This window comes from Protobothrops mucrosquamatus, unplaced genomic scaffold (genome assembly GCF_001527695.2).
Source record: "Protobothrops mucrosquamatus isolate PMUCROS unplaced genomic scaffold, P.Mucros_1.0 scaffold1152, whole genome shotgun sequence".
Taxonomy (NCBI): Eukaryota; Metazoa; Chordata; class Lepidosauria; order Squamata; family Viperidae; genus Protobothrops; species Protobothrops mucrosquamatus.
Genome location: NW_015387367.1, coordinates 133231 through 151642, shown reverse-complemented (window position 1 = coordinate 151642; position 18412 = coordinate 133231). Strand labels below are relative to the sequence as shown.

Here is an 18412-nt window from a genome sequence, read left to right as displayed (position 1 = left end):
TATATGTGGTTTCCTCACAGAGAGTATGCTCCGGACAGCTAGCAGTCCTGACAGTCTCCGTTCCCGGACCCCCATGATCACACCTGACCTGGAGAGTGGCACCAAGCTTTGGCATCTGGTCAAGAATCACGATCACATGGATCAACGAGAAGGTGATCGTGGCAGCAAAATGGTCTCAGAAATATATTTGACTCGTCTGCTAGCTACTAAGGTAAATCAGAATGGCTCCTAGGTCCACTATAAGATTGGGGTAGTGCTATAAGTTTGTTAACATTTCATCATGACATGTTGTCAGAACTCTATCCTGTTCACCTTTTTCCTAATTTGATTTATATATTTTATATACTGAATTATAGGCATTGCACCAGATTCTAAATTGCCATCTGGATAGTCATCTATCAGGAGTGGTGTAGTGAATCCTGCAGTGTGCGGAGGATTGAACTTGATTAGTCCCTTCCAGTTCTATGATTCCATGTTCCCACTGTTGGGTTAGAGCAAACCTGATCCATAATCAGGAGATGAATATTAGTTAATGTACCAGGCTAGGACACAGGAAACCGAATTGTAGTCCCACATTATCCATAAAAGCCAGCTCGGTGATCTTGGGCCAGTCATTCACAGTGATGATTGGTGATTCGACTGCTTCTAGTGTGATGAGTAGTCTGATTCCTTTGATCTCATCACCTCCCATTTCTAGCCTTTTTATATCCGCCGCGCCCCCCTAATAAACCTGCAAAGATGAGTATTCTGCCCTAGTTATTACCAAAAGCAAGATGGGATTCTGCCTCTAGGTGCTATAATCATTGATTTTTCCAGCTTCATTGTTCATGCACTTGATGGACACCCTCATTTTACCAAGTATTCCATATCAGCAAAAACCCAAGCAAAGGAGTATTAAAAATCCAGTGGCTTATGACACAAACACTGAACTGCTCACAATATAATTGCTACACTGATTCCTGAAGTAAATCAAATGGTCAGTATAAGATTTGTATTGGAACAAATCAAAATATACTCTGTTGTCAGATTCTGAAAAATCCCTCGGTAACTGCAGGGCTAAATTCAGCTCAGCTGAATCTATTCCAGCCAAATCATAAATCATAGTAATCTGCAAGAAAAATGCTGGTTTCTGTGTTGTTATTGTTTAACTTGTACAGTTTTAGAATATATATAACCTGAACATTCCAGGGTATTGTTCGCTACTTCTACAAGCAGCAAAAAAAATTAAACAGTATAAAGCTTTTCTTTCTTTCTTTCTTTCTTTCTTTCTTTCTTTCTTTCTTTCTTTCTTTCTTTCTTTCTTTCTTTCTTTCTCTTCTTTTCTTTTCTTTTCTTTCTGTCACTCAAGGCATCTAGAAATTTTATCACATTTGGTTGGTTTATAAATATACAGGTGACACATAATTTGAACATTCTGTCAGAAAGCACAGATTCTTTATGTGTGAGTTTGAGAGAGACTGACTCACACTCTCTCCAAAATACTTTCAGAATTCCAACATAGATTTTTTTTTCTCTCTCTCAGTCTAAAAGCAGTCCTTTTTCACAAGGAGATACCTGGATTACCTCAACCTGAAGGAGAGGAATATATCCACATTTTAGGTATTTTCTGGCTGTTGAAAGGCACAGTTTTTGAAAGCACTTTCAAAATTTAAGATTTCTTAGCAAAGTGGCCTTTGCAGCTTCGAAGAGACATTAAAAGCAGTCTGCAGTGACAGTTTCTCTCTCCTGTACAATCTTTCTGCAGTTTTAACCACTATTCTGATTACACGTGTTGTATGTTTTTCAAACTTCAGTAGCTGGATCCTACATGAGATGATAACTGAGAGGATTATAGGCTTATCTTTCCTCATAAAAAATCACTGTCTTGGAAAGCCAGCTTGGAACTATTATGAAAAGAAGAAGAAAAAAAGCAGTGATGCTGTAGTTAATTGAATACTGAAATAGAACTCTGAAATAATTTGGATTGCTCTCTGTAAAATCATATATCACTACCACATGTAAATTGTTAAATTGAAGATTTGTAGCGAATGGACAAGGCATAGAAGCCATTTTAAATGAATGGATATGACATGGGTGTCCACAGGGTATGGTAAAAACTCAGCAGAAGTGCCATTGAAGCTCCCCCTATTTTGTCTTTCCTCCTTCCTCTCTTTATAGTCCTTTTAAACCTTCTCCCGGTTCAGTTCTAAATTCCTTTACAATAGCCCATGAAAAGCCGGGTTTATTTCATCCACGGGTGACACTTCAGTTTCTTATTTTAGATCATGTTTTAATACCAGTGAGATATTTTAGCCCTTCTGAGAAGAAAAGAAGAATGCCTTCATTCTATTGCTGTGTACACGAATGATATATTAAGCAATGCTGAATAAATGTCCTCTTTTTTTTGTTCCAGGGAACTTTGCAGAAGTTTGTGGATGACCTTTTTGAGACTATCTTCAGCACAGCCCACCGAGGGAGTGCCTTGCCTCTGGCCATCAAGTACATGTTTGACTTCCTGGATGAACAAGCCGATAAGCACCAGATCAATGACTATGATGTCAGGCACACTTGGAAGAGTAACTGGTAAGAAGATGCTCAGCAATAAAGTGCATGACTTGCACTGCAGAAAGTCCCAAGATCTCTTCCCAACTTCTGAAGGTCAAGCTGAGGCAGAGTGGATACCTAATGGGTCATTGTGTAGATAAATATTCAGCTAGGTAGATCAATGGTTTGTTTCTGCAAGCCAGCTTCTTATCTAATCTGCAGCTGGTGTGTGAAAAGTTGGGGGTAGCTAATAGGAAGATGTTTCTTTCAAAGAGTGTAGAGCCTACTGTAGTTTCAGCTTCTTTAGAAAATAGATCAGATAGTTTTAAAAAATTATCTCAGTCACATAAAAAGTGCAGCCTCAAAAGCATGCATGTTACTCTATTCCCTGGTGTAGAGGAAGCCTCACATATACTCTCACTTAAAAAGGCATTTATATTAGGCTACAATATAGCCCAGGGGTGTCAAACTGCTGGCCCCACAGGCCGGATGCGTCATGCCGAAACCGCACCCACCCCAGCTCCTGCAATGGGGAAAAAGTTGCGATACGTCATGACACATTATGTGATGTTGCAATTTTGACACCCATGATATAGCCTATACCAGGGGTCCCCAACCCCCAGTCTGTGGACTGGTACCGAGCTGCGACATGCCAGCAACCAGGCCACACAAGCAAGCAAATCCCCATCCGTGGGATGCAGGCAGCACACAAAACCACACACTCTCCAGTCCGTGGAAAAACTTTCTGCACAGAACCAGTCCCTGGTGCCCAAAAGGTTTGGGGACCTCTGGCCTATACCTAAGTCAGTTGTTGAAATGGAAGGTTATAGAAATCAAATAAATAAAAAATACAGATCTGTCAGAATGAAATTTCTGTAAGTCTATGTTATGGGACATTATCTTGCTTTGCCAAGTCCCCCTCAAAACCAGCTTTTTCTAAATTAAAGTATAAATCACTAAAATCACAATATAAAATGTGGAATAATAATATGGATCCAATAATGGAAACATAATCATTAAGAGATCAGTAAAATAATAGGGCTGCGCAGCAGTACTGATTCAAAGCAAAAAGGTGTTCAGAGTGCTGGAGAAATTCTAACCTTTGGGGGGGGGGGAGTGGCATGGCTGCCTTGGAGGGGCAGACACACTGTGCCAGAAAACAGGGCAGCTCGTGAAATGAGCTGCAGACAGGTGCTGCATTCAGACCTTTGCACGCTTCAAAGCACCTCTTTATCTTTGAATCTGAAGTGATTCAGAGTCTTAATAAACAATAAAAGCGGCAGCTACAGGAGAGCAGTTAAAAATCTTGTATGCAGCATTTTTGTTTATATAGCCAGTTATCAATTTGCTGGTGAACTGTATTCCACATTTACCTTCGAATGCGATAGGGAAGTTATTCTCCTCTGCATGCTGATTTGCATAGCCTTAAATTCTGTCTCGCTATTTATTTCATGCTATTGGGGATTAATGTGCTCAGTGAATAGTAAGAAGCGGCAGACACTTTCTCTTCTTCTGCTGCCTTCCTGATTTGATCTCTCAGTTCCTTTCACTGTTACTGGGGAAAGGAATATACACTCTGATCTCTGGTATTTGTTAAATAGCAACCAAATTGCTTTTGTAGTTCAGTAACTGTCAGTAATTAGCAAGGCAGGAAAAGAAACATTTTTTAAATGGAGTTATGAGAGCATGGAAACACTTGGAACTGATTTATCACTCAGCTTTCTATATTAAAGGAAATAGCTGCTCTGGGAGGAAAAACGGGGTAGGGAAAGAATCCCAATGATGCAACTCCACAGAGCCCAGGGAGGCAGGCAGGCTCTGGCATACTAATGCCTTTGCTTGTTTTGTACTGTTAACTCAGTGGATAGAGTTAATTTCAAGAGATGATTCCCTGAAATTAAAAGATGTAGGTATGACCAACACCTGGATTACTGTATATGACTTGTGGGAGTTTAACAATTGAGACAAATACGAAAAGCAGGGCCTAGTTTTCATTAAGATAATTAAGATTTTATGCTATTTCAGGCTATAGGTGAGATCAGACAATGGAATTATTTTACACAAAAAAATCCCCCCCCCCCTAGAAGTTATGGGAAAAGTCTCCCTGACATACAGAATTTTTTCCCAGTGAGAAGTGAAAAATTAGATAGTATTCCTGAGATTCTTTGTGTTGTGCTTTGAAACTTGGTCATCCCAACTTTCTTCCGCTAAATTAGCTTGAGTTTTCCCAATACTTTGGGGTTTTTTTTTTCAACCTAGCCAATATAATAGGAAAAGTATTATGATCCAGCCCTTCTACCTCAATAACATTGTTTTGTGAAAATAGACAAGGGGAAATTTGCAAAAACAGCACAGCCAATTGCATTGTGCTGGTTGCCTTAGTTAAGAGATAAATTAATGCTGAGCTGAAAAGGATCAAGAAGGTATTTGGTTTTCCTTTAATTATAGTTCTCATGTCTTAATAGAATTTAGTCTCCAAGGGCTAATATAGAATATAAAGGGCAGAAAACTTGGTGAACCCTGACATTTAACAGTAATTCCAAAGGGTTTAACAAGAGCATATGGAAATGATAGAAATGTTGACAGGTACTGATAAAATCCCAAGGTCAGCATGAATGACTTTTGGCAAATGCTCTATTCTGTGTCAAAAATAATAGAATTTACCAGGCGCAATTTTGGATAATTAAAACAAGTATCATGATACAAATATTTCTCATATTCACTGTTACTTTTCAAATGCCAAATGCCCTTAAAATTATTTATATATTTATAGTCACGTGTAAAATTTTCCTAAATATGTTCATATACAGCTACAATATATATTATCACCTGTTTAGATCTTGGGGAAATCCCTGCCCATTACGTTGATATATTTTAACCAGGTAAAGGTTTTTGCCAAGGGCCTTACTTGAAGCTTCTAAGAATAATGTCTTCTTTTCTTCTCCTTTGCAGTCTACCTCTACGTTTTTGGGTGAATGTGATTAAGAACCCGCAATTTGTGTTTGACATTCATAAGAACAGTATTACTGATGCCTGCCTATCAGTGGTGGCTCAGACATTCATGGACTCCTGCTCAACTTCTGAGCACAAGCTAGGGAAAGACTCTCCCTCCAATAAACTACTGTATGCCAAGGACATCCCTAACTATAAAAGCTGGGTAGAAAGGTGAGTAATTGCAGCTCTAGACAAAGTAGCTTTGCAAAAGGAACAAAGAAAACAAAAAAAATTGGGATGGTTACCTGCTATAAAAGAGCCTCCCTGGGTTAGAGGAGAAAATTTGATTCTTGGAAACAATTGCAAGTGATTGTTTCTGTAAGAACTGCTAATTCCTCTCAGACCCTTCTAATGAATAAGTGATAGAACACATAGATTTCACAATGGCAGCTATTTCTATTAGGTTGGATCCAGCATAAACGTCTAATGGGCGGGGGGAACCCAATGAAGTGTTTCTTCTATCAGCTGAACTTTTCAGTGGTTAAACAAGACAGGGAATGATGCTTCCTGCAACCATTATCAGATCCCAGTCTCCTAAAAATTGCATTTAAGAATTGGTGGAGGTGGGTTGGGGAATTTGGGAGTAGTGAGTAAGGAGGCACTCCAGAGAAGTAAAAATAACTTCCTCCCCTTTCTCCTTCCACCTTCACTGTGTTTTGAGGATATTTCTACTGGTAAAGCAATCCATTTGCAGGAGGGTTAGCAAAGAAAAATCTCTTGCCAATGGAATTTAAAGCCTGGATTAGATCCAACCTGAAAATAATACAATCACATTGTGTTGAGTAATACAGATAAGAGTGTTTAGTTTTCAGGGGTTTTACCGGGGAGATTCTGATCAACTTCAAGTATGCTTGGTTTGTTAATTATTGTGTAGTATTGGGGTAGAGACTTGCACATTGAAAAGAGTGGCACTTAGCGTAGCTGGTGCTATTATGTGAAAATTGTATTTGCTAGTGACATCATTACCCCACTAATGTTTTAGGTAAAACCAGAAGTTTTTTTTCACTGCTGCTAATAAAGATGAAAACAACAGATAATGAAACACAGGATGAATAAGACTCTCTATTTATAAGTAGAGCTGTTTTATTAAACAAATTGACTGTGTGTCTGTTTGTGTATGCACACACATACACACACAGAGAGACATTAGTTAGCTTTGGTAAATTATTCAAACCATACACCTGGTTCTTGACTTAGAGATTACATTTGTGACTGAGCTTTAATTCAAACTGTTTTAACAACTTATTATTCAGAAATAATTAAAGGAGAAGAATATTACATTAATTTTATGAACATTATTTTTATGAGAGCTCTTGTTTATTCATGGTAATATGTGGACTACACAAACCCAGTGTCAGCCCTACAAGATGGACAGACCAGGAAACTGACTCCATAGATGGCTAGAATTATATTTCATTGTGATAAGCTTTCATAACAGAATCTTGGCTAGGTTTTCCCTTCCTTCCCTCTTAGACCCTAGGGAACCAGAGATGGGATAGTCTGAATCTCTTTGTAACACCCTTCCATTCTCTCTGGACTTAACCCATGTTTATTTTGTACTGTACCTGATGTTTTCTTAATGGCCTGTAGATTCCTTCTTTAAGGTCATCTCCCTGATCCTCCTATACCCAGAAAGTTAACTAATATTATGAGAGGGAGGGGGGCACTTCCATTTTTACCCCACCATCTCAAGGTAAGGACATCTGGGACAAAACCTTTATTTTGTGTCCTTTCCATATTTTCAACTGTGAGCCTTAATGCGAACAGTATCTTGTCTTTTGCATACAGCAAGTTGTATCACCTTAAGATTTTTTTTTCTAAAACATTATTTAATGAGATTGGGCACACTTTGAAAATGATAAGGACGAAAACTTTAGATCTTGGGCAAGCACTTTTGTACTAGTCATTAAATATTAGCTCTCTTTTTTGAGAGCTTGAAAAAAGTGCAACTGCTTTAAGGAATTGATCCTTTAAAGTTAATACAACTTTAATGGATTAGTTTCTTAAAGCAGCAACATTGCTTTAATGTGCAGAACCTGAAGAAAGTAGGGCTGCTTTAATGATTAGCAGAGAAGGCTCTGAAGCACACTCATGGCCTTGATATTCAATGCTATTTGCTACTTGCTTAGCTGGCTATTTTTAATATTAGCTGATATTATACATTATGGTGGTATTTTAGAGATAACATTGCCCTTAGGATCTTTCCTACATGGCTAGACTTTTAAAACATGAATCTTTTATGTTTCATATTTACATTGTAGGATGTATGTAAAATTATAAACTATTCTATAAATGCTTGATAATGATTATTGATGTTATGGAAGAAATGGGCTTGTATCTCGCTCTCCTAAGTGAAACCCATTTCTTCCATAACAGCAGTAATCATAAGATGGTCATAAACTTTGTAATAAATATAGGATTATAAAACGCAATTTCCAAATATGTCACTTTCTGCTGCTCTGCTGAGCTCCATTAAGTTCTCCTCACAGGAGTGTCCACTGCTTATCTGTGATTCTGCTTTACTTGCATCACCATGATTTTGGAACAATTAAGGTCTATCTCCAATAGTGAATCTACAAGACATCTTATACCGCAGGTCGTTTTCCCTCAGTAATCCTTCTGTGTTTTTGCTTTGTGTTTGTAGGCCAGGTATAGCAGTACCAAGCAGTCCAAAGCCCTATTTGAGACAGCCCTAGCATTTCTGTTTCTGCAGAAAGATTAGATCTTTCACTCAGCTCCTTGCATCCAAGCTTGTTTGGGGAGAGGAGAGGGGGAAACAGATCTCAACAAAAGGTTTACCCCCATTTATCACAGCAACTCCTTAAAGCTGTCCTAATATTTTAATTCACACAAGGATCTTGGACCAGGCACCCTGCCTCATCGCCTTAGTCTTAAGATATGTAAAGGGAGATTCTGTGTTCTCTGTCTGTGAGGGCTTAAGAGGGCTAGTCTGGTTACTTGAACACAAAATGAAGAGTCATTTGGCAGGCAGAACACTATAAAATGGCTAAATGTGTTATGTACAATTGCTTCATTGTAATGAATAGATTTATTACATTTAATCTGGAGACTTGTTAATTTCGTTTATGGTATTTTCTAGATTTATCCTCAGTTTGTCTCCTACCTGCTATTGAACATCTTTATTTTCAACAGTGTGATTTATTTTCCTCCTTCTCACTTATAGATATTATGCAGATATAGCTAAAATGCCAGCAATCAGCGATCAGGACATGAGCGCCTATTTGGCAGAGCAATCACGGTTACACTTGAGCCAATTCAACAGCATGAGTGCCCTGCATGAGATCTACTCATACATTACTAAGTACAAGGATGAGGTAAGGTATATCGGAGCTCTCAGATGTATCTTAATATAACTATTTATCTCTGTTTTTCCCCTCTTTGTTTTGACCCATGAAAAGAAGTCCAGAGTGGAGCTGCTTTTATTCCACTGCAAATTCATCATATCATGTCTTAATAGTTGCATAGCCAGCTAATCAGCACCCGCTATTCAGTCTCCTGAAGCATTTCCATACAAATATAAAAGTAGCTGCATTTTTTTATATTTGAAAAATTATCTGTAGTACACAAAAGCACTGAACAAAAGAACACAAATATGTTGCATAATAATTATATTCCAAAATCAGTTATTAAAGGTTGATATAGGCACTTACTTACAAAGTATCACAGTTGTGTACGTATCATTTCTATTATGTGGGGTAAACCAGTCTGGGCTTTGTCCCGCTTTAAATTGAAAAGGATGTTTGTCTTCTTGAACAGCTAGTCATCATTAAGAGGATGTGATTCCATTATCCATTTGTTGAGATACTAGAATGGTACTGAGATCTCCCAAAGATATTGATTCTTCTCAACGTCCCTTTCTCCCCTAATCCTAACTATCAACCGTGACATGGATGAGATAAGAACATATGTCAAGTAGTAGTTTTCCCCCAAATTCTCTCCATTAATATTGATGATGATATTACCCTCTCGAATCCTAGTGATTTTTGCATGTAGGTTTTCGAGAAGCTCCGTTGTCTTTTTATTTCACATAACCTACAATCCTGGGATATTGTGGATGTCTCTTTCCGAGAATTAACCAGGCCCTACAAGCCAAGGCCAGCTAGATGCTGTCACCTACCAAGACCTTCTACTGAAGCTCTTATGAGCCCTGCATTTGCTTTACAAAGAGAAGACATTTTGTTTCTTTTTTAAAGTTTAGATATGCCTCGAGTTATTTTTATATGCCCATTGTCATTCATATTTTCTTCTCCTATTTTGATACTAATTGCTTAAAGTAACAAACACAGACAAAACCATGTTTCCAAAACAGAAAAAAAATCACAACAGTGTCTCAACAGATAAGTAATGGGCCAATAAGAACGGAGGAATTAAATCACTGAAGGGAACACATCTCATGAAGTAATCAAATAAGAGACAGAAGAAAATACCTATCCACTTAAACCTGAAGCACTTAATTCTCTAAATGAATGTGTTCTGTGTCAGCTATTCTGGGTCATTTCAGTGAGCCTGCTTTCAAATGACCTTATTTATAATTTTGAGGTGGGGGTGGTATTTACTATCACAAGAAACCCACTTCATAAGCCTATAAAGTTTTAAGAATGGTTAAAAACCCATCTACTGTAATTGGTATAAACAGCAGAAAGTAGTTTTGAACACATTCTGTACAATCCTTTATTAAAGCAATAAAATATATGATGCTAATAAATATATATATGTATGTATAAATGGAATTATATGGATTTTATTGCCCAACAGAAAGATGATGAGAGCTGGGGGAAGGGAATTGGTTGCTTATATAAGATAATGAAAGCATTTGTACAAGACCTTGTCAAACATCTTTGCAATGTTATCTGGGCAAGGCTCCAAATTTGGTTCCTTTAATAGCTAGTAAAAAAAAATGGCCTCTTCTTAGAGATTTCTACACTCCAGTAGGCTCTGTAGCCAAGCTGAGATCTCCTGCCACATAGCAAATTTCTGCATGCCGATGTGTCCTGTAGTCCATAAGGCAACCCCATACTCGGTTTAGTCACCCACAACTACCACAACTGGGAGAACCAGGATTGAAGTTGTTGAATGAAGCAATCACAAGACATCTCGCTTAATGATTGCTTTGTTTAATGACCAAAGATTCTGACACAATTGTGGTTGCAAGTTGAGGTCTACCTACAAATGAAAAATAATCCATGATCATATAGCTAGGTTTAGCAAACCAGCTTGCTGTGGTGGTTAAGGTACCAGGCAAAAAATCAGGAGACTGTGAGTTCTTGTCCTATCTTAGGGAAAAAGCCAGCTGGTAAGCTAAAAAAATGTGGGATAGATAGCATCACCATCAGATGGATTTGTAACTGGTTGACAAACTACACTCAACGTGTAGTCCTTAATGGAACTAAATCTGTGGAAGGAAGGAAGCAGTGGAGTACCCTGAGGTTGTGTCTTAAGACCAGTACTCTTCAAAATCTTCATAAATGATTTAGATGAGGGTCTAGAAGGGGAACTCATCAAATTTGCAAACCTTTGGAGCTCCAAAGATAGGTTTAAGATCCAGAAGGATCTTGACAGACTTGAACATTGAGCCCTATCCAACAAAATGAAATTCAATGGAGAAAAAAGTAAGATATTACACTTAGGCAAGAAAAATCAAATGTACACATACAGATTAGGTGAAACTTTGTTCAGTAGCAGTAACTGTGAGAGGGGTCTTGGAGTCCTAATGGACAATCACTTAAATATCAGCCAACAGTGTTCTGCAGTTGCCAAAAAAGCCAATGCAATCCCAGGTGCATTAACAGGAATAGAATCAAGATCACATGAAGTGTTGGTACTGCTTTATAAGGCCTTGGTAAGACCACCCTTGGAATACTGCATCCAGTTTTGGTCACCCTAATATAAAAAAGAAGAGAAGAACAGCAAAGATGATTAGGGGACTGGTGGCTAAAAGATATGAAGAACAGTTGCAGGAATTGGGTATATTTAGTTTAATGAAGAGAAGGATGAGGGGTGACATGATAGCAGTGTTCCAATATCTCAGGGGTTGCCACAAAGAAGAGGGAGTCAAGCTATTCTCCGAAGCACCTGAGGGCAGGACAAGAAGCAATGGGTGGAAATTAATGAAGGAGAGAAGCAACCTAGAACTAAGGAGAAATTTCCTGACAGTTAGAACAATAAACCAGTGGAACGACTTGCCTTCCAAAGTTGTGGGTGCTCTGTCACTGGAAGCTTTTAAAAAGAGACTGGACAGCCATTTGTCTGAAATGGTATAGGGTCTCCTCCTTGAGCAGTGGGTTAAACTAGAAGACCTCCTTCCACTTCTGTTATTCTGTTCTGTTCCTCTGGTGACCTTTTTCTCAGCTCTGGGAAGAAAGCAGTGACAAACCACTTCCAAAAAAGTTGCCAAGAAAATTGCAGAGATTAGTCCAGGCAGTCGCCAAGACTTGAAAGCCCAACCATCACCAATAACAAATAGCTATGTTTAAATTTTGGGGAACCTTGGCTGATCTTTAGTCATTGATTTGATAAGTTATTTCATACAAGATGTATATATCCACCTCCCTTTGTACCTGCAGATATTTGGTTTTTATTAGAAAGCTAGCATGCCACCAAATTCAGTCTCATTTTTAATTTCCAAAAATCTTTGAGCTTCACTAAAGTTTAGGATTATTAAACAATAAAAATGGTGGGTGGTCGCAGCTTTATGCTGAAACTATGGCCACCTGGCAGAAGCGAAAAGGAAGGGAAGGAAAACTGGGGTAATAGGGAGCACCCCAGGGGATTAGAGCGGTTGGCAGGGAGCAATCTCACCTATTCACAGTCTGGAGAATGGTTATTGTGTGATTGATGTGCCCATTATTTGTGAATAGGAAAGCACATTTGTACATCCATTTTGTAAGAGCGCCCGTGACACGCTTGTTAATATTCTAAGTAAGACCACTTTAAAACATGTTCCCTACCTATGTTTTGAATAATATTACTCTGTTTAAATATTCTATTCATATATAAAGTATTTTACATATTGGAAATTCTGAAAGTATTATTTCTGAATGACACCAGATTCGGATGGATGGTGAAAGAGTAACATTAATGGTACATGTCAGCAAAACTGATTACTGTTTCTTTGTAGACATGATCTTCAGATGGATTCTTGTATCTCTCAGTGGCAACTTGCATTTTGCAGAACAGAGTTTCTTTGAATATGCAGTTCAGAGATCTATTTCAAGTCAGCAGAGTTCCCTCTCTGGTATAATGTAATGCTACTGGGAACATTCCGATTTCTTATTGTTTTTATCCCATAAAATAAATTTACATGCCAGTCTTTTGTTGGCATTGCATATTAATGATTAATAATCACTACTTATGTAAAATAGATTCAGTTACTAGAGGTATTTTAGATTTGCTATGAACAAGATCTTAGAGATAAAAGATGTAGAATTATTTTCAGAGTGATACAGACAGAATCATTTGAAATTCCAAATGAATGAGATTTTTTTTATCCAGATCTACAGTTTTTCTTTCTGAACTGAAAGTAGAAGGATAATAGAATAATAATAATAATGCAGATTTTTTAAATATTTATATCAATTTAATAATCACTCATTCCGATGTGCTGGTTGCAATGCATAAAAGAGAAAAGCATCTTTCACATAGATATGAAGCTCCATTTATCATAACTCCTATTAATAATGAAGAATGGGGGTTGCACGAGGAATGATATTTTCATTCCTCAAGAGTCCACCCAAAAGGCAGTGTGATCCTGAGGATCCCCTGTGAGTTGACCAATTTTTTATTCTTGATGGCCATTGGTAGGCTTTAGATATTACCAAGTAGTAGATTAATCAAAACCTCTATTTAAAAAAAACACCTCTTAGTAGTGGCACTCTAGGGTTTCATTCAATAGTAAGAAGTCAAAAAGGCTTTAGAACTCTGCCACCCAGTTGTGATGGGATAAGCTGTTTCCTGAAGGATCCCCTTTCTTACTATTGCATTCAGGAAAGGAATTTATTTATTTAACTCTTGTAATTTTAATTTGTCTTTATTATATTGCAAACTGCCCCTAGTTGCTTTGGATAGTGAGATGGACAGCATATAAATGTTAGTGAATAAATAAAACAAGGAATGCAATATCATTCTTTTGAATGGAATCCAGACAGATAAGTATTACTCTCCCTTGCAAATAAATCTCCTGTAATTTTTCCTTTTAATCATATCTTGATTAAGTTGGGCAAGGTTTAGTGGGTTCCAGGTCTGGGAAACATAAGTATGCACCAACAGTGCCAAGGTAAGCCTTTTGTGCGAATAGACCCAAGCGTAAATTCGACCTGCCTTAAGGGTGAAGCATTATACAAGGTCACGGAGGCCATCAATAGGAACTTAACAGCCAGCACAGTTGCAGCTTTTCAGCACTGTACCTGCCATCTGGATAAGATCAACGGCAATAACAAAAACTGGAGCTAGAGGCAGCAGCACCCCCAAAGAGCAGTTCCTCCAGCCCTTTTCTCAGCAGCTGCTGCCCTGAGGCTAGTCTCCCAGCTCCCAACATTCCCTTTCATTACTCTTACAAATAAGCGAGGCCTTAACAACAGAAATCAATAGCAAGCTGGGCAAATGCTACGTGGTTAGAAAGTGCAGCCTTAATGAGCTACAGGCAAAAGAAGTTGCCAATCCTTGTCCTTTGGTTAACCACTGTCTGGCATCTTTTGAATGTGCCTCTATAGTCTGCTCTAAAAGTACTGCCTGTGTGTTTGCAGCTCTCGGGAGCTTCTTTTATGATTTGTAATGGGATTAATAAATAGCAGCTGTTCCCTTTGTTTGTTTTCATTCATTAAACACAATTACATGCAGCCCGATTGCACCCTCTTTGAGGCAAAATGGGAGGGAATAATTTTTCCTATTGCTCAGTACTGTAATGTGCTGTCATTGGCACTGAATGAAAATCATAATTAATTTTCATTTGGGTTTTTGCATCTTCTCTAATCATGGCGGTCTTTAGAGCAGGTGATAGACAAGTGTCTCTCTTTTTCTCCCTGTCCCCCCTGCTGTTTTCTGTTTTATCCTGTTGTGCCCAGAAGTGCCACAGAAGAACAACCAGGCACAAAGCTGGTTATAAAATCTTTCCAATCTCACAAACTTTAGTGATTGTCTCCATTTGAATCAGGAGGAGCAAAGGAGATTTGGGCGAGTCTCTCATTCTATTCAGGCCTCCAACACCTTTAAGATCCTAAGATTTGACACAGGCAACCTAATTGGTTGCTTTGGTTGACATTCAGTATTTTAGCACCACCTAGAGGTGCTTGGGAACTATGCTTCAGGTGAGGGATGAGGCATTGGGGGGAGTCAAAGTCTGGCCTGGATTGCAACTATATGGATTTGCAGCTGGACCATTTTTGTCCCAAGAAGCTAAGGGATTACTTTTCATATTTAGAAAACTTTCACAGTTAGACACAAGAAATATTTTCCCATAGGATAACAGTTTTAGAATACCTTCCCACAGGGCATTGGACTCTTTCTTGATCTGATTCCACCTGGATGTACCAGCTCTGTGGCACATTACCTTTGTAGCTTCCTTTATTTGTGACATTACAGCCTTTCCCAAAACCCTGGGTAGCAGTGCTATGTGTGCTCCCCATCATGTCTGCATGCGCAATACGGGAAGCCTAAAGGTGTCACAGCTGCTTTTAATCACAGGGAGCTTATTTCCATATTACTTGTAGGGCTTGTGATGGGCCTTTCCTGCTTTCGAATAGTCAGCCTATTAATTATACAAGAGTTTGTTTCCAATTATGCAGCCAATGAAATGGTTAATTGAGTTCTTTTTGATGGATGCCTCGACATTTAATTGGGGGAAAAAATCCAGCTTGCACTCACAACAAATGTAACCACTATAATGGGATTTCTGATGAGATTGCATTTTAATCATCCTTTTTTAAATAAAAAAAAAAATCTGGCAGTGCAGTTGAAAGGGAGGTGGGGTTTGGGGGCATTTCTGTTTTATCCCTCCACTTTCTCAAACCTTTCCTGCCAAATCTTCCCTTCTCACTCACTGTCAAAAGGCCCACTCGCAACATCCCACCCCTTCAGTTCATTAATGTGGTTGATTAAAGAATGGTTTTCTAAGAATATGTACAAATGGTGATCTAAAGGTTTTCATCTAATTCTGAGAACGGAACTGAAATGTAGAATGCATTTTTAGCTCTTTCAGTGGGAAAGATGCTTATTATATGAATTTGACTGTATTCCATAATTATGTCCTTTTTTCTAGTGCCTTCAATAAAAGGCCTTAAGCATGCTAAATTCCATTACTTGACTTGTTTTCTGAAAGGCACTGAAGTATAAGCCTATTTAATGGAATGAAATTTTGGTGGAAAAATTCCAGAATTACCGTTTTCCAGTATTCTAAATCTAAAACGTAGTTTGATTAGCAATATGTTCTTTTGTCAATTGAGGCAAATCTGACTGCAATTGAATATGAAATCTACATTGGATCAATAAATTTAGATTCTTCAGCAATTTTTCTTGCCTTGCCCAGAAACCAAACATAGGCACTCACTGCTTATATAGTTTCACTCTTTAACAGAGACTATAAGGCTCAAATTCTCCTTTGGATTGAATGTGCTCAGGATGACCTAAACAGACACATTTAAAAATATTGGTTACCTGAAAAATGTCTCATTGTGAATAGTAATGGATTTAAAAACAAAGTGGATCTGCAAAAGATTGACTTAAAAAGATTTCATGGGAAGCCTTTGAATTTTCTATTCAAAATATTTAACTGCTAAAGAAACTGTTTCTTTATCAATTTCAAAGACATCCATGACTTTCCTGGAATTTATCCCATTGTTCTGTATAATTATCAAGTTTTATGTCCATGAAGAACCATTCTCTCATATAATTTCAACATCAGGACAAATTTAGTCTTTAAGAAAACATATTATGTTTCTGGGCCTGTGTGGGTGAGTTACGATTCAGGTCAATACAATGCTTGGTTTATTGTACCTCAGTGTGACAAAACATTCAGGTGGATTCAATCCACCTTGTCTGGCTACTTTGGTTTAATAACAATAGCATCTGCATAGCTCATGCTCACAAACCATTTTTTTTATTGATTGGGATAAAGAAGAATAGTCATTCCAATAAACAGAAAGAGAATGCTTACACATTCCTGCCTCTCATAGTATATGGCTTAAATTGCTTTTCACCTCTACATTTTGAAACCCAAATTGATAGAGAAAATCTGCACAGAGAGGATACTGACCGTTTTAAAGAACAGCTGACTACAAACCAAGTTAAACATGTCTCCTACTCTTAGTTGTCATGTTTTGTAGTGATCTGGCAAGTAAACCATTCATTTGAAAGCAACAAAGATGATTAGAGGGGTGGAAGATAAAATATGAAGAACGGTTGCAGGAATTGGGCATTTCTAGTTTAATGAAAAGAAGGACTAGGGGTGACATGATAGCAGTGTTCCAATATCTGAGAGGCTGCCACAAAGAAGAGGGAGTCAACCTATTCCATCCATTGCAGGACAAGAAGCAATGGATGGAAACTAATCAAAGAGGGGACCAGCTTAGAACTAAAGATAAACTTCCTGACAGTTAGAACAACTAATCGGTGGACTGACTTGCTTCCAGAAGTTGTGGGTGCTGCAACGGGGGGAGTTTTTAAGAAGAGATTGGACAATCATTTATCTGAAATGGTACAGGGTTTTCTGCTTAAGCAGGGGGTTGGATAAGAAGGATCTCCAAGGTTCCTTCCAACTCTTTTTTTCTGTTAACATCAAATTCCAGTTTACAATCCAATATTTCCTCCCAGTTTCTTCTTATCTTTGATGTTTGGGAAACCAGCCACTTCATATTTTTTTTCCACTGACAACTGTGTTCCACTGTCTCCTTACTGTTGTCATGATTGGTCTTTTGATGGTTCAAGGAGGATTCCTGCCGGCTTTCCTGTTAGAGAGCTCCTTGTGGAAAGTATTTTGGATTGTAGTGGATTTTTTTATTAGTACTAATCCTTTCCTTTCTGCTCTTTCCTTTATCAGATTTTAGCTGCTTTAGAGAAGGATGAACAGGCCCGAAGACAACGGCTGCGAAGTAAGTTGGAGCAGGCAATTGACACAATGGCCCTAAGTAGCTGAAAAGGCTGAGTTGTTGTTGCAGACTTCCTAGCAGTGGATGCTAAAAGAGAAGGGGCAAGCAAGTTGCAGCAACCAGAAAACACACAAGATATATTGGGGCTCGGCACAAAAACAGTGCGCGGAGTCTGCTGCGTCTTTGAACCTTTTGCACCGATTGAACAGAAGAAAAACAAACAATCCTTTAAATCATTATTATCAAAGCAAATTGAAACAATTTTAAGGACCTTTTTGAAAGGAGCGAGTGACGTGGCAAAGAACCCGAGAGACCCAAGAGATGTGTGAGAAGAGCCGGGGGAAGAAATTCCAGCTGAACTGCTACTGTCCCTTCCCCACCAAGGCTTGCCCCAAATCTGGCAATGGAAGGTTGGGGCATGCACTAACTTCTAGGGCAATGTTTCTACATTATGTTTTTCTTATAGCAGGCGGGTGGGCAGTCTTATCATTTTTTTTTCCTTCTGTATTTGCTTCGTCTCCCACCTTGACTGGACAACTGAACTCTTGAATCTACTCTTCCTTTCTTACTCCCTGGCCTTCTGCCTCTAGTGTTAACTGCTAAATTTGCACAATTTTCACAAGCTAATGTTATCCTTTTAGGGGACTGAAAGGATATGGAGGGGAGGGAGGTTGCAAATCTGCAAGAAAACTTTGCGAGATTTTTTTTTTCCCCCAACAAATTATTTGCGTGGGAGAGAAATGAATAGAACCTAGAGAAGCAGTCCCAGGCATCCTTTATTCTTTCCACAATTCGTC

General features: G+C 38.4%; 1 protein-coding gene across 1 annotated transcript in view; it reads left to right on the top strand.

Moving 5' to 3' along the window:
* Positions 1-17829, top strand: part of PLXNA1 (plexin A1) — a 113671-nt gene extending 95842 nt beyond the window's left edge. The window contains exons 20-24 of the mRNA XM_029284973.1: positions 21-211; positions 2393-2562; positions 5476-5688; positions 8702-8852; positions 17567-17829. Coding sequence (XP_029140806.1) covers positions 21-211; positions 2393-2562; positions 5476-5688; positions 8702-8852; positions 17567-17662 — 821 coding nt within the window. The 3' untranslated portion in view covers positions 17663-17829. The remainder of the gene's footprint in view (positions 1-20; positions 212-2392; positions 2563-5475; positions 5689-8701; positions 8853-17566) is intronic.
* Positions 17830-18412: the final 583 nt, after the last annotated feature.